Source organism: Schizosaccharomyces pombe (genome assembly GCF_000002945.2).
Source record: "Schizosaccharomyces pombe strain 972h- genome assembly, chromosome: II".
NCBI lineage: Eukaryota > Fungi > Ascomycota > Schizosaccharomycetes > Schizosaccharomycetales > Schizosaccharomycetaceae > Schizosaccharomyces > Schizosaccharomyces pombe.
Window position 1 is genome coordinate 1,636,156 of NC_003423.3, and position 14,615 is coordinate 1,650,770.

A 14,615-nucleotide genomic window follows, 5' to 3' on the forward strand; every position below is an offset into this window, starting at 1 on the left:
CTTGAACAAAGTTGGAGAAATAAAGTGATGGCAGATATTGCAAGTTGTTTATAGTGTGCCTGTAGAAATGTAAAAACGCTATGTTTCGTGAATGCCCAGCCTGTAAATCGAAATAAGATTTCGTATTTATTAAGCATTGGAAGATCACAATTGGAAAAAACACGATACGGTTGGTCTCTTCACAGTCGTTCTCCAGTAATCACAAACATGAAACCTAAATATACGGTAACTTTGCACCTATTAGGACAACGCCTCAAGTGACTGCATTAAAACATAATACCGAAGCACTGACATAACAGAGAGGTTCAGAAAGGAATTTAAAGATTGACTTTTTCGACAAACTTCATGTTACAAGTCTTATCGTTTGTGTTTATAAATCATCAGCCTCTCTCTATATCTCTATATCTCTATATCTCTATATATCAGATATAAAGATGCAAGTTTTGAAGTAGACATTCCGCACAAAGTCTAGTACACCATGTCTCTTGTGCTCAGGCTGGTTGTCCTGCAAAAATGTACAACAGGCAAATGGATGTTTCATCAAAGATGGACTCCTTTGTCTCATACTTATTGATGGCGAAGCTAGATCCGTTATCATCTTGAGAAAACACATCGTTGTCTTCAGAGTAGTGATAGTTCTTATCGTTGTAGTTATAGTTGCAGTTATAGTTATAGTTGTAGTTATAATTATAGTTGTAGTTGTAATAACTCTTTCAACAAGTCCTGAATCTTGGCAAACAGACCCTCATACAGTGCTGTCAGCTCACTCAAGTCCAATCGCACCATGTTAATTAAACGCATCTCCAATGCACGGGTACATAGAATTACTTCGAGACTGAAACAATACGGTGCTTGGGCTTAGTCCTTGTAGTGTATTTTGCATACATACCCTTCTGTTCGAATGATATCCCTAATGACTTTGTGGGTTTCGTAAAGAACATCATATAGATTTCTTTGACCAAGTGTAATAAAGCAAAACACACGGACATAGTATGGATATGGACACAAGCAACACTACCAGTCGTTTGAAACGATGAAATGGGCAACAAGTCGATTTGTTTTTCATCTATCAATCGTTGTAATTCACATGCAGCTACAAGACGACACGTTATATTTAGGGTGCAAAGCAGGTAGAGATTTCATAGGCATATTTCGAAGTACCAGCTTTATGCCAAAACATGCATGCATGCAAGAAACTCCATAACTTCGTTTGCGCAACTCCTGCTTATCGTCTTCTTTCTATACCCATGCTGTTGGATCAATGAATGAACGTAGCAATAGATACAAGATATAGCGCCACACTTTTGAGCATATCCTAATGACAGTAATTCGTTTTGTTCTAAGCGACCAAGTATTCGCTCTTGCAACACTATAGTTCTCACTTTGAGGAAACATTCCTTTGATGCCCATGTTCATTCCACTTGGATGACAGAATCCTCGATAGTATTAGTATTAATGAATTAACTGTCAGGATGTGTTGTCGTTCTTGAAGTAAGTCTTGTGAAAGAAACCACCGAGTTAAAAATAGAGATCTCGATGGTTTTATATATAAAAGTTTAATGCTTGCCTATTTATACATTTCCCAAGGACTGCTGAGGTAGATGCGTTGTTCAGTTGACTAGGATTTGTTTGAATTCAAAGATTATCTATTCAAGTCTTCTTTATACGTTTGCATGTGTTTGATAAGAATTCCATTGATTCAGAAAAAAAGTGCCAACAGTTTTTCCAACTTGACTGACACTACAACCTTCCAATCATAGCCATACTACTATGGTATAAAAATAAAAGTTTACAATTTTACTACTGTTATATATATTTCGATGGTAGTGAAGCTTTAAAAAAAAGAAGGAATAGCATACCGTCAAGTCGTTAGTTGATGGGTAGGGTTGTTAGCCTAATTATGAGTTTTATTTGTAAAATAGGTTTAGGTTTTAGTTTTAGTTTTAAATTATTAGTCCAATCATGAGTTGAGCTGCTAGTTTAGGCGTGCGTTGACCTTTTAGCTTAGGTGTATTGTCACGGTTTGGTTTTCATATCTCTGCGCCGCCTATATTAGCAAACAGTTGACATAGAATTCACAACAATAACAAATTAAAAATGCATCATCCTGTAATTAAAAGAAGGTATATTGATGCATCCTTTGCGTGAATCAGACACGTAGAATCATGTTTCTCTCATGACAAAGAGCACTTATAGTAGCATATCTAGAATTTCTCTCAGTTTTAACTTTCTTCGGTCTCGGTTTTTCCCTTGACAAAGCTGATAATATATCATGTACAATCAGGCAACACATTTATTTAGTCAACGTTCAAGTCCAAAAGCAACTTTATGTCGTACTAAGATACAGTTTTGCGAAGCGACATAGATCTCATAACGCCTCAATGTTTTATTAGTAATTCTTCGTGATCACACTACCTGTGTAAAATGGATGAAGAGAAACGAGCTTTAAGCAGGAATAACGTGTGCGCTAAAAAATTTGTGTATTACGAAAGACTTTATATGACTAATTTCGTTACTGAATGTATTTAAGCTTGATAGTCTTGATGCTTTCGACCAATTCTTTTTAAACAATGTTACTTCATTTTGCTAGGGTAAACATAAAGTGAATGAGTAGTAGAAGGGTAAGAATATGTAGGATGAAAACAGATTCCGGAAGCTGCATATGTGAGCAGACACAGGTATTTTGAACTGCCTTCAAGTCTCTTAATAAGTAAGGAAGTCGCTATTATTGGATTAGTAGACCCACATCACCAAAATTTCTTGCCATGACGACATCACGTGTACTAGAGCAATTCGGGTCATACTTCGTGTTCAATTCTGATTTGATTTCTTTTTTTTCGAGTATGATTGTCAACAAAAAACGATAAAGACTTTTACATCTCCAGTCGGCTGAACTCCAGTAATTAAAGTTCGATATTGTTTAAAAATTAAAAAAACAAACAAACAAAAAGATGAAATGATGAAATGATTGATGACGATTTTAAAAAAGATCAAAACTTGAAACTCATATCACAAGAAATGGAGACAACATTCAACTATAAAGTTTTTCAGCGAGACATGTACCGATTGATTCGGTCTTTGCAGGACTCTTGATGTTTGCCTAATCGGGTTAAATTGTGGTGGTGTGGTAATACGTACTAGCTCTCGTTTCTTTATATCCAACTGACGGCATCGCTTGTACTTTTTTAATAACTTCTTTTTCCTCTTCGTATGGTGTGTAAACTGAATGGAAACGATGAACCCATCATGAACCTCACATCATTTGGTTCCGTCTATTTAGTGCTCACCCAGTGTTGCTTTATGAAATGAAACAATGGTTGATGTTTTCATCAATCACCCATGAATTAGTTTGGGGTAAATATGATTCTATTATTATCTCTTTCTCAAAGTGCTAAGCGATGATGTACATGTATCTATGTTTTCCAAAATCTTTATCTCAATTTTTGAAACAGGACTTTTAATAGTCTTTCATATCAGCAATTGTTTCAGAAAATGTTAACAACCATCAATATTTACACAAATGATATAAACACTGATTTTACCAAGATTACCAGCGATAAAATGAGTAAATTAAGCTCTTTAGAAGTCTGATGGTAATTGATAAATATCGTGTGGAAAGTATACCGAAGTTTGGAAGAACAAGAACTTTGAAGGATGAATTTTCCGAAATGTCTTTGGTATTTGTAATTTTACTACATATATTTTATTAACAGCATTTTGAAATTTTTTAAAAACTTATTTCCTTGCCTTTGTAGCTCAGTCACCATTACTTCATTAAGCTATTTGAGAATTATATGTTTATTATAAATACTCATGAATCTTTCCCAAGCAAACTTACCTTGATCTAATAATTCTAACCATTCGATCCATTTTTATTTATTTAACTTTTCATTTCATATCTATCTTGTTTGGTTTGTGATAAACTCTTTTTTGGGAATACATTGGGTTTAAACTCTGATTTGTAAATTTATTTTTATTTTTATTCTTATTTATTTTGTCACATCTTTACTTGAGTGTTCATGCGACATTTGGAAAAACGGTGCAATTGAGCAAGGCTGAATTACTTATTTTTACATTTATTGACCACTTTCATTGAAGCTAAGCTATATAATGAATGCAACGGTTATGTGAGATTGAGTAAGAAGTGTTATGGAATAAGCAAAGTTAAATCAGTAGCTTTAATTTTTTGTTGTTTTTAATTTTAATTTGCAAACAAACAAACAAAAACGTATTCATATCATACACCTAATATTCATTCTTTTTATTAAAAAAGAAAAAAATAAGCACTAGTAAACTTGATTGGTTCTATTTATTTGAATGAAAGTAAACTTCGTTATTGAAACACGAATAGGAATATCAGACAACATATACGAGTGTCAAGAATAAAGAAGAGTTTTTAGATTTAAAGCAGTTTTGAATGAAAAAACTCCCATAAAATGATTAAATCACATTCATTGCAATAGGAAACTGTATTCGGTATATACAATCGGTATTGCATGTTGTACCAAGTATAATATAGTGATGAGATTTTGAAGTTTGTGTTCTATTACCACATGGAACTACGTCAGGAGTGGAGACCATAATCATTGTAAGTATGTTGAAAAACTTTATCCAAAGGGTAAAAACTCAGTTCTTCGAATTATAAATCGGACCAGAGTTGCCGCAATTGAAACGAATTAGATAAGTGAACAGGACATGCTTAGCAAGTACAAACCAGTATAATTAGAATTGAATTAACAAAGGTAAAACTTGAACGTTCATGTTTGTATACTCAAAAGAATCAACGGAGTTGTGAAATTTTCTTAGTGGAGTTTACTCATTGATTTTTTACCACTTACACACATAAGTCTTATACTTGCCAAGTTGAATGGTACCATTAGTACCAGTACTAGTGTCATCTAGTGTCAGTACTAGTGTCAGTATAGGCATCAACATCATCACCAGTATCGGCGCCAGCATCAGCACAGCACCACTACCACTACCACTTCCACTTACCACAAGCACTACCACCACCACCACCACTTCCACTTACCACTTCCATTACTACCACGACTACCACTAACCATCACCACTTTCATCTCCATTCTTGTCATTATTGGCTTGTTGTACGTTGTTTAAATGTTTCAACGTATGTACATTTGTGACTACGATTTCTTGTTAGCGATATAAACGAAGAGGATAAAGACTTTGGAGTAAATAATTTTGGCCGTGCCACTAGCATAATGTATTTATGCGTCTAGGTATCCTGCGTCTCGGTATCCTTAGCGTTGCAAGTGGAAAGTGGCTTCACACTATAAATGGTTGACACAGCTAATACATTAGACATAAACTTTCTCAGCATTCACGAACAGTAAAAATACTATTGGTAAATGATTCATGGATATATAGTATTAGTATTTGGCATTCGTTTCGCTTATGAATTGTGATTGAACCGATATCGTATCATCATTAAAAGTTTCCTGTGCATCTTCTACATCATTCAAACATGTGGAAGAATCATAAATTTCACAAAAATAATGTCTCAATCGCATACGTATTGTCTGCTCTGACTTGGCTTGTCTTCTGTATGTGATCCAAATAGACGAGAATGTCAATCCATCATGTACGACCAATCACACTTCCTATAGCTGAAACCGAGTGCAAATGCTTTTGTAGCAATCATGATCTGTGCCTTTCCAAGTTAGGGGTTCCAAGACTCGTCAAAGTGAATCTTTCATTCTTCTTCATTTAAATCTCTCGTGTAAATGGTTATCAAGATGTGATGAGAGAACAAGTCAGGGTGGTCGAAAAGGATGCTTAATTAATGTACGGTGAACGTTTCATGTTTATTCATTGAATCACCTTTCCAAAGTCTATTATTTTGTTTTTATCAACATTCGAAAATTCAAGGGAAAGCTTAAATCTCTTCTAAGAATACATGCAGAAACAAGAAAAATGGTTTCCCGCCCAGTGGATGCTTCTGTGAATACACAAAAGTTTTGTATGAAAGGTTAAAGCGGTTGTTTGGCACTGAATGTAACTACCAAGGAAAAAGTAATGCTAAGCAAATTTAATGATGCATATATAATTGGGACAATTGCAACATTTGCAATGTTTTGCCAAAGCGAAATTGTATCTTTCGTTTGCGTATAAGGAATGTGCCTCGTCAAATTATCATCCATCCCAGCTGAACAAATACTGTCAAAGATTTCAAAAAATACCGTGAAGCATTTGCTTTATTAACGATGTTACTCAATAAAAAGATATTCATTTGTGGCATAACAAGTTCTCAATTCGATTCCAAGTACATGGAGAGCGTATGTTGAAATTAATAAATCTAAAATGGTGATTAAGGAAGGATTACTGTGCATCTTTGAAAGTCATTCAATTCCTTAATTAAAAACGACCAATATGCTGCGGTTCACCCTTAACATCATGTTTTTAACCAACGACATCATGGGTAGTAAAATAAGTAAAACCATATTCATATTCTTTCTTAATTTTCTCAATTTTGATCGTATTTCGTTTTTTTCCACAACACCAGATATTAAAATCGATAAAGAACTTTTTCCATCCGCAGTTGGGAGTACATCATTCCTACTTCGATATACTTTTGAAAGAGAAAAGTGAACCGATTGGAATTGTTTCGACAACACGAATTTTACTTCTAGGTCATATATTTATGGCGATGCCAAACAACAATATTGTTGAGACAGTAAGTTAAGCAAATGGCTAAATAAATCCAAGACTGTTGTTGAGTGCTGTGGATCTCAATATTATCAGTATCTACTCTTCTCGATGATCCTGTAAATTTTTGTTATCTTTTTTTATTTGCAGTTACTGATAATACTAGCATTTTGCATGCTTTTTTTTATTTGGATGTTCTTCCAATTCATCAACCTGTTTTTATAAAACGAGGCAATTTTTTTTACTAGTGGAATCCAAGGAAATAATTGTTTTCGATTGTTCTTTGATCCTTAAAGAAATTTACCGGTGTGCATGTAGTTTTGAAGGCCCACGTTGTTTGAAACATAACTTTTGACATTTTCATATACGACAAGATATTAATAAAACCTTGCAGTATTTGATGCCATCAGAAATGATATAAACGTCAGTCTCCGTAAAGCTCGTAACAAAGAGTAAATAAAATCCAAGGTATAATATTACATTAACATGCTCTGAAAAAAAAGTAGGGACTTTGGAGAGTACTACTTATTTAACTTTTCGTGTATCTTAGCTTGGATAATTGTATTTTACGCATTTAGTAGAATTAGATCCAATGGCCATTGGAATGGCTATTTTCTAGTCTGTTTTACGTTTTTATTCTGCTTTAATGATGAAAGTTTGTTGACTATATGACATGTGCTACGAAATCAGTACAGCTAGTTAGTTAGATTTTTGGTATAATTATACATTAAAAAACACTTTGGTATGTTTTGCACATTAAAATTATCGTAATTAATTATTAGCTGCGATATATTATACCGTTACTGATCAATGACTTCACGAACATTGTGCTTAGGACGAGATGCAATTAATACACAATTGTAAGTTTGTCTAGGTAATAAGTATTACTTGATAAAAAAGGCTGTAATCGACTAAGGGATGATGGTTGGGTTAATGATCTTCCTGATACTTTTAGTATTATGAGATATACATCTGCATAAACATATTAAAAAATATTTATCGCATTTTTCTAAAATGCACAACAAATCTCCTGATGGTGTAGTTGGTTATCACACCCGGCTGTAATTATAAAGATACCGGTTGGTCGCTAGTTCGATTCTGGCTCAGGAGAAAATTTTTTATATCTTAAAAATATACTTTGTACTAGAGTCCATTGTTTAAAAACCCGCTGTCTTACCCTAAAATGATAGCGAAGGATTATGTTTGAAAACTTTAGAAAAGTTCATTGTAAATTTGTACAGTCATAAATTAACAAAAATGGTGACCAGTGAGGGATTCGAACCCTCGCATCTTTCGATACAGCAAGACTATCGTCCAAGTATTACTTGAGTGCTGCGCCATAGACCGCTCGGCCAACTGGCCTGTTGTTGAGTTAGTTTACTTAATTAAATATTTGATCATAAAATAAAAAAGAATTGTTAAAGAAGTTTTAAGAGTAATTTAAATGAACGGATATAATCAAATGGCTGATGCTACTGCAAAAAAATTTATCCTTTACAATTGTTTAAATATATTCTTCCCTGTGATATAAAGAAAATTTAACAGTATTTCTGACTAGATAAACTACTGAAACCGTATTTTACTGAGCACAGAAAGTCGCATCAAAAGGCAAGGAAATTTGAAGTAAAAAATAAATGAATGCATATATAAACCAAAAATTGTTGCTACAAATTGAAATTGCCATCCTCTACAGTGAGTCGTTTTACATAAAAGAACTACAAAGGACTATTTTAAGTGTAGTGTAGACGACGGAGGATAACTTCTTTGGTGGTTTACAAAAGTAAAAGCATTGTCCCTCATGAATGTTTAGTAAAATAATTCTCAAGCAACTAGCATAATTGATAAAAAATCAATGCTTTGGCCGGGAATCGAACCCGGGTCGAATCGATGGCAACGATTCATTATACCACTAAACCACCAAAGCTTAATGATATAATCTCAAAAATTGATTATTATATAAAATAGTTGATAATTCTACAATATGCATTGTCAAAAAATGCGTATAATTAGAGTCGTAAGAATTTATAAATAACTTTTTTTTTTGGGTAAGTGAATGTTTTTAGTTGCTTCGATCCTTAGTGGCAAATTATAGCAATATGAATGGGATAACTTATAGGCAACATTAAATTTAAACCGTACTCAATCGTAGCTTATCAACTGCCCCATAATTTTACTTTTTCCTAAATATATTGATAAGGTATAATTTTAAACTTAACAACGCGTCCCGAGTGGCTCAATCGGTTTAGAGCGTCTGACTCTTACGAATGGTATCAGAAGGTTGCGAGTTCGAGTCTCGCCTTGGGAGGTTAATTTTTCTTTTTATTGTTGAAAAAATCATTAAATGCTAGTGTATGAAGATTTTGAAAACTGTTTAAAAATATATATACACCACTTTTCCTTATACTGTAGAGTTTATCAATGGTTAACACACTTGCTATGTTCCAAAATTGCATTAGATCATAGACGACATTGCAAATCTAATCATATCCATTAAAGTATCATCCCAAACAGAAATAGTGGAGTTAGCAAAGAAAAAGACAATAAAATTATTCCAAAAGCTAAACAGTTATATATATTGTATAATCAGCTAGTGTATAAAAATGGTCGCATGATGTAGTCGGTTATCATGTCGATCTAATAAGTCGAATGTCGCCGGTTCGAACCCGGCTGTGACCATGTTTTTTATTTTTTAATGAATCTCACAGTACACTATACATCAGTAAATTTCAAAAAAAAAATAAACAAAAAGTGGACAAGCCAGAACTCGAATCTGGGACCTCTTCCATGCTAAGGAAGCGTGATAACCATCTACACCACATGCCCATGGTTGATTTTTACTCTATGTTAGTCGATTATTACTTTCTTTGCTATTTGCTATTATTCTTTTCCAACGCACTTTGATACTACCCACGCTTATCATAGTATACAAATATAACATACATACAAATACAACATACATACATATATGTATATATATATATATTTACTACCACTGCAAATAATTGTTACACCTTTACTACTGTTGAGTTTTCCTCCGTTTTTTTATTTGTTTTTTCTATTGTTTTAAATTAATTATTAACTATCTTTCTTTTTAGTCCAAATACTCAAAAATACTTCAAACTAGCTTCATTAGTAACATTAACTAACTAAATTTTTTATTCAGTTTTTGTTTGTATATTTTTCAGCACTTAATATTTCTTAAGATAATTATTTTTACAGTTTCCCTCTTCTTTTTTTTTTTTTATTTAAATCCGATGCGAAAATAATTAATTACAAACAACAGATAATTAGTAATTACACTTTTGAAAAAAATGAGAACTACAATGGAACAAGTAAATAAAAAAAAAAATTTAATCCAACCAAAATTGCTGATCTCATTTTATTTAAAAAAGTAAAAATGATTTCATTCCAAAAGAATCGTTAATTAATGAAGCAGATATAATTTCTTTTTTAAAAGTAAAAAATTAAAAACTTAAAAACGATTGATCGTGCCAAGACTCGAACTTGGGACCGTCTGCGAACTGTAAATGTTAAGCAGAAATTATAACCATCTAAACCACACGACCAGACGTTGATGTAATTAGTAATAAAAATTATGTATACTCAAAAAAGAGCAAAACTTTTAATAGACTGCACTGCATGAGCTGATTTGTGAAAATTATTGAATTCAGATGAACCTACCGCTTTTAAAAGGATGAACACTAACGTAGGTTAATCAACATATTAAACTGCCATTATAAACAATCGTTAGTAAAGACTTAACAAACACTTTCCAAACAGTCAAAAAAAGTGCTGGTTATGGGGTTGTCTAATTCTAATTTTTAATGATTGCAAACGATTTACTGTATATGAGGGGGATCCTTTCCGAATTCACTGTCATTGCAACACTCAAGACCCGCTTTCACGTCCAACTTAAAAAGCTACCATTGTTAAAAATCCGCTCCATTTAATTTAATCTACACGATATAGTATTAGCGATGATAAAAATAAAAGTCCTTTAAAAAAAACTCCGTTGCGGGGAGTCGAACCCCGACCGCGTCGGTGAAAGCGACGAATCCTAGCCGTTGGACCACAACGGATTTCGATGACTTCCCTAATAAATTAGAGATAATAGAGCTATTAGCAAATCAATTTTAAATTTTGCTTTAAATAAGATATGTGAGAATGGGTGATACCCCAGGTAAGTTTTTTTCCTTCTTTTTTTTTAAATTTATTTTTTAAGCGGCTTAATATATAGTAAATTCCTTGCAGTTTAGTTTTTCAAATTAGAGGACAGCATTGGCTGTTTAAGAAAATATAACTCAGTACCTCATTTAATTTACATCAGAATATTGAATATGGTTGAGATTTCAGACACTATACTATTTTCAAAAAAATCTGATAAAACTAATGTTTGATTTTTAACTTAATAAATAGCATTTCGACGGTTGGACAAAAACAAAACTCAGAAGAAATCAAAAACGATCCCGCCAGGAGTCGAACCTGGAATCTCTTGATCCGTAGTCAAGCGCCTTAACCATTGGGCCACGAGACCAGTATTAATTGAGTTGTTAAACAAAATAAATAAGTATTGATTAAAACACTTTTGCAATGTCACAAAGTAGAATCACTGTATCGATTTGCATGATATTTTCAAAACTCAAGCTAAATATAACTGAAAACAAGAAATTGATTTGTTAAATTATAATACATTAAAGTAAACAGTATTAATATCATAATCAAGCCTTTCTAAGATGTGAGCCAACCATTCATTTATATACAACCCATTCGTAAACAATTTGTATACGATCAAGTAAGTATGTTTAAACATTAGAATATAAATAGCTTTGCTGTTTGTTTTATTATATTGCTGCTTTTTTAAACAGCAGCATATCTCTTGAGATCAATGTGAGTTTAGGACATGAAGACTTCAATGAAAGTTTCAAGATTAGTAAATTCATAATAATTCACAAGCTAATTTGTTTCCAGGCATACAATAATTTAACAATTCATCGGCAACTTCAATTATGTTAAGCCAAGTTATCATCCTACTAAATACTTTTATCTCTGTAAAAGGCGCCAAACCATCATAAAAATGATTAACGTCTTATTATCAAAGAGAGTAAAGTGCATGTAAATTTACGAAGCTAACACGGATCTTAAGGGTGACTTCTTATTTCACTCACCACATACAAATAATAACAGTCAGAAAGTTATATAAAGGGTTTATTAAAGTTCAGTGAGTATTGTAAATAATAAAGGTATCTTTCTGAAATACCATATCAGCAAAGATTGAATTTCACAATATTACACGCTTTGGAAATAAAACTTGGCGCGATATAGTGCAACGCGCCTTGAAAAATGATATAGCGCGACGCGTCGTTAAACGTGACATTCACATAAATACTCATCGATGGTAGCTTAAGTTGGCAAAATGAGTCTTTCTGATTCTCCATCTAAATCTGGTAATACAGGAAAAGATTTAATAAGTAATAATGAAGCAAAAAATCATGAAGATGAAGAAACTCATCAGAAAAAGCGTCGGCGCCGTACCACAGATGCAGAAGCAACACTTCTAGAACAGTATTTCCTGAAAACTCCAAAGCCAAGTCTTATCGAAAGACAAGAATTAAGCAAGAAATTGAAAAGTAGCATGACACCACGAGAATTGCAAATTTGGTTTCAAAATAAAAGACAATCTTTACGCCGGAGCAATTGTTTAAGTCGTAATCGATTGGAAGGGACAGGAGAAAACTCTCTTTTAAGGAGAAAGTCAACATTGACACTCTGCGAAACTTCTACAGGACAGGCGGAACTTTTCTTCCAAAGCTGGCCTTTGCACTCTCAATCTGTCGTAGGCGAAATGATTCATCATGAACAAGATGATTATAATAAGGAAAATAAACAGCAGAAAGTTGTAGATACCACAAAAGACATTTCAAGGGGATCAAATGGCAACGAGGACTCAGCAGCCCATCAAGAGCTTGAGGAATGTGCCCGCAGTCTCGTAGAGCTACAACAACAATGCAATGATCACTAATATTTATTAAGTTTTGATGAAAAAATTCTATGAATTTGCTGGAATTTAACGAGCATTATGTGAGATAAAAGAGATTTTTAGGTGTCTTTTGAGCTGTACAACTGACGATTTTGGTTTATTTCTCTAAATAATTTGTATTTATCTTCTCAAATAGCTTAATGAAGAAAATTTTCGTAATTGAAATCTTTGAGCCTTACTCAGTCTGCAGCCGAAAGCATATCGTTGACAAAATTGTCAGAAGAAAGGATAGTGTCTGTAGTAACTAAAGCTACGGAAAGTATTTCATCTTGGTCTTCCTCAACATTGCAGGTCCTTGCTTCTTCTGTGCTATCTACTGGCGGTGAAGAGCAAAGAAGTTGCGAATCGTCGAGAAGGGAAGACTCACTGTATTGTTTATTTTCTTCATCGTCAGCAACTTGAAGTTTTTGTTTGCTATCTTCCAAGTCAGGAAATTTGTGTATGCCATCGAACTCATTTTTTCTTAAGGTTCGAGTGTAAATTAGCTTGCATTTTTTGTACATAAGAAGTTGGAAATGAGATTGTTCAAAACTTTTATCCAAGCTTTCACGAGTTAGTATGCGAGATATTGACCCTGCTATTATATTTGCATTTGACATCGCATTAAACATTTTCTAAAAGAAAGTCAGAAGAGAGCTCTTTATGATGTACCGAGACGAAATTCTTCATAAGCTACTCTCAGAATTGAAAGTATCATACCGAATAATAAGAAGGTTGAAAAGAAAGGGGACATTCCTTACTCAATATGGAAACGATGTGTTTAAGAAAAGCTTCGTGAATAAGTTCTACTGCCATGGCTTTGAATTTCGACATTGTTAAGTTCTTTTTTGGTGACTGAAAGTCACAATGTAAAGTGAGGGTTTTTAGTACTTTTACGGGCTCCAACTTCCATTTGGGAAGGTTGGATGAGAGTATTACTCAACAGTCAATTGTTTGCATATATAACGATGACTTACATTTAAGATTTTGATTAGACACCTCTGGATCTAAGTATATATTGAAGTTGAGCCTCTTCCAAAACTATTCTGTTAGCTAAAATGTAATGCTCAATGGATTCATACAGGAAGCAGAGGCAACAAGTTGCCGATTCCAAAGCAAGCAATGGTATCAAGTGCAATATCATTTGAACGTAATTTGACGATTAACAATAAAATTAATTAGCATTTTTTAATTGAAAATTATACCTTGAGCCTAGAAGATGCAATGCAATCAATTGGTGAATTTTGAGTCTCATCCCAATCTTCTTTGAAATGATATTTAAGCACAATGCCATCTCGTGCACTTCGTACCCTATGCATTCTAGTATAAAAGCAGTAAGTTATAGCCCTTTATAAGCTAAAATTACCCCGAGTTTGTTGAGTTGGAATATACGCGTCGTGTTATTGCTATGTACAACAACACTACTATTAAGGACAAAGAACTAAGTGACATCACAAGTCCGACTTCTTTTTAGAAGATTTAATCATTAGTAAGGATACGAATGTACCTATCAGGCAGATACCGAACAGCATAACTGCAACTGGAATTGTAATTGCCCATTCGCGATCCAGAAACAATTTTTGAGATATATTCATATTGTCAACGAATGGCTAATGATTAATTTCAATTTGTATATCATTGTTTAAATCTTACCATAATTAGGACCCAAATTGTATAGTATAAAAACGCAGCGGTCGAGATATAAACAATCATGTTGTCCTTCCGGTAATTCTAACATATAGATCAATTAAATGTAAACGATTAATGAGCCAATTTTAATTATGTACGTGTGAAATTCTTTCGTGAATGCATGAAAGACTGACAAAGAACGTCAGTTACGGTTAAGTGTGGTAGACGCCACTAAAGTGCGTATATACAAACAAACAGTTTCTTGGTAAATACCTACTTTGGATACACTTAGAGCGTTAAAGTA

At 33.3% G+C, this 14,615-nt stretch overlaps 3 protein-coding genes, 10 long non-coding RNA genes and 9 other non-coding genes across 22 annotated transcripts; 8 read left to right on the forward strand and 14 right to left on the reverse strand.

Annotated features, from left to right (window-relative positions):
* Positions 1-53: 53 nt before the first annotated feature.
* On the reverse strand, positions 54-2,076 carry SPOM_SPNCRNA.5273. Its single transcript, NR_194628.1, has one exon. It is a non-coding gene; the product is annotated as a centromeric lncRNA (long non-coding RNA).
* Positions 238-621, forward strand: SPOM_SPNCRNA.371. The gene has a single exon (NR_150769.1). It is a non-coding gene; the product is annotated as a centromeric lncRNA (long non-coding RNA).
* Positions 1,016-3,509, forward strand: SPOM_SPNCRNA.372. Its single transcript, NR_150770.1, has one exon. It is a non-coding gene; the product is annotated as a centromeric lncRNA (long non-coding RNA).
* SPOM_SPNCRNA.5274 lies at positions 2,186-2,456 on the reverse strand. Its single transcript, NR_194629.1, has one exon. It is a non-coding gene; the product is annotated as a centromeric lncRNA (long non-coding RNA).
* On the reverse strand, positions 2,557-3,442 carry SPOM_SPNCRNA.5275. The gene has a single exon (NR_194630.1). It is a non-coding gene; the product is annotated as a centromeric lncRNA (long non-coding RNA).
* A 449-nt stretch (positions 3,510-3,958) lies between the features above and the next one.
* SPOM_SPNCRNA.373 lies at positions 3,959-5,388 on the forward strand. The gene has a single exon (NR_150771.1). It is a non-coding gene; the product is annotated as a centromeric lncRNA (long non-coding RNA).
* On the reverse strand, positions 4,125-6,003 carry SPOM_SPNCRNA.5276. Its single transcript, NR_194631.1, has one exon. It is a non-coding gene; the product is annotated as a centromeric lncRNA (long non-coding RNA).
* Positions 6,004-6,109: 106 nt separating this feature from the next.
* SPOM_SPNCRNA.5277 lies at positions 6,110-7,027 on the reverse strand. The gene has a single exon (NR_194632.1). It is a non-coding gene; the product is annotated as a centromeric lncRNA (long non-coding RNA).
* A 666-nt stretch (positions 7,028-7,693) lies between these two features.
* On the forward strand, positions 7,694-7,777 carry SPOM_SPBTRNATYR.03. Its single transcript is given in 2 exon segments — positions 7,694-7,731; positions 7,742-7,777. It is a non-coding gene; the product is annotated as a tRNA-Tyr (tRNA).
* A 150-nt stretch (positions 7,778-7,927) lies between these two features.
* SPOM_SPBTRNALEU.07 lies at positions 7,928-8,028 on the reverse strand. Its single transcript is given in 2 exon segments — positions 7,928-7,971; positions 7,991-8,028. It is a non-coding gene; the product is annotated as a tRNA-Leu (tRNA).
* A 491-nt stretch (positions 8,029-8,519) lies between these two features.
* On the reverse strand, positions 8,520-8,590 carry SPOM_SPBTRNAGLY.08. Its single transcript has one exon. It is a non-coding gene; the product is annotated as a tRNA-Gly (tRNA).
* A 298-nt stretch (positions 8,591-8,888) lies between these two features.
* Positions 8,889-8,971, forward strand: SPOM_SPBTRNALYS.08. Its single transcript is given in 2 exon segments — positions 8,889-8,927; positions 8,936-8,971. It is a non-coding gene; the product is annotated as a tRNA-Lys (tRNA).
* Positions 8,972-9,268: 297 nt separating this feature from the next.
* On the forward strand, positions 9,269-9,342 carry SPOM_SPBTRNAILE.08. Its single transcript has one exon. It is a non-coding gene; the product is annotated as a tRNA-Ile (tRNA).
* A 73-nt stretch (positions 9,343-9,415) lies between these two features.
* SPOM_SPBTRNAALA.11 lies at positions 9,416-9,489 on the reverse strand. The gene has a single exon. It is a non-coding gene; the product is annotated as a tRNA-Ala (tRNA).
* Positions 9,490-10,149: 660 nt separating this feature from the next.
* On the reverse strand, positions 10,150-10,232 carry SPOM_SPBTRNAVAL.08. The gene is given in 2 exon segments: positions 10,150-10,185; positions 10,195-10,232. It is a non-coding gene; the product is annotated as a tRNA-Val (tRNA).
* A 441-nt stretch (positions 10,233-10,673) lies between these two features.
* SPOM_SPBTRNAGLU.07 lies at positions 10,674-10,745 on the reverse strand. Its single transcript has one exon. It is a non-coding gene; the product is annotated as a tRNA-Glu (tRNA).
* Positions 10,746-11,127: 382 nt separating this feature from the next.
* Positions 11,128-11,200, reverse strand: SPOM_SPBTRNAARG.07. Its single transcript has one exon. It is a non-coding gene; the product is annotated as a tRNA-Arg (tRNA).
* Positions 11,201-11,322: 122 nt separating this feature from the next.
* On the forward strand, positions 11,323-11,772 carry SPOM_SPNCRNA.374. Its single transcript, NR_150772.1, has one exon. It is a non-coding gene; the product is annotated as a centromere proximal lncRNA (long non-coding RNA).
* Positions 11,608-11,967, reverse strand: SPOM_SPNCRNA.5278. The gene has a single exon (NR_194633.1). It is a non-coding gene; the product is annotated as a centromere proximal lncRNA (long non-coding RNA).
* Positions 11,968-12,076: 109 nt separating this feature from the next.
* yox1 (MBF complex corepressor Yox1) lies at positions 12,077-12,685 on the forward strand (the record flags this gene model as incomplete). The annotated part of the gene is made up of 1 exon (NM_001431022.1): positions 12,077-12,685. The coding sequence occupies exon 1, from the start codon at positions 12,080-12,082 to the stop codon at positions 12,683-12,685; it is 606 nt and encodes a 201-aa protein (NP_001417931.1). The 5' UTR covers positions 12,077-12,079.
* A 107-nt stretch (positions 12,686-12,792) lies between these two features.
* rec6 (meiotic recombination protein Rec6) lies at positions 12,793-14,001 on the reverse strand (the record flags this gene model as incomplete). Its single annotated transcript, NM_001021570.3, has 4 exons — positions 12,793-13,317; positions 13,403-13,572; positions 13,660-13,723; positions 13,888-14,001. 4 exons carry the CDS (start codon positions 13,999-14,001, stop codon positions 12,883-12,885), a joined length of 783 nt encoding a protein of 260 aa, NP_595675.2. The 3' UTR covers positions 12,793-12,882.
* A 132-nt stretch (positions 14,002-14,133) lies between these two features.
* dpm2 (dolichol-phosphate mannosyltransferase regulatory subunit Dpm2) lies at positions 14,134-14,525 on the reverse strand (the record flags this gene model as incomplete). The annotated part of the gene is made up of 2 exons (NM_001021571.3): positions 14,336-14,525; positions 14,134-14,292 (listed from the first exon to the last, which is right to left on the reverse strand). Exons 1-2 carry the CDS (start codon positions 14,393-14,395, stop codon positions 14,134-14,136), a joined length of 219 nt encoding a protein of 72 aa, NP_595676.1. The 5' UTR covers positions 14,396-14,525.
* Between the last annotated feature and the right edge of the window lie 90 nt (positions 14,526-14,615).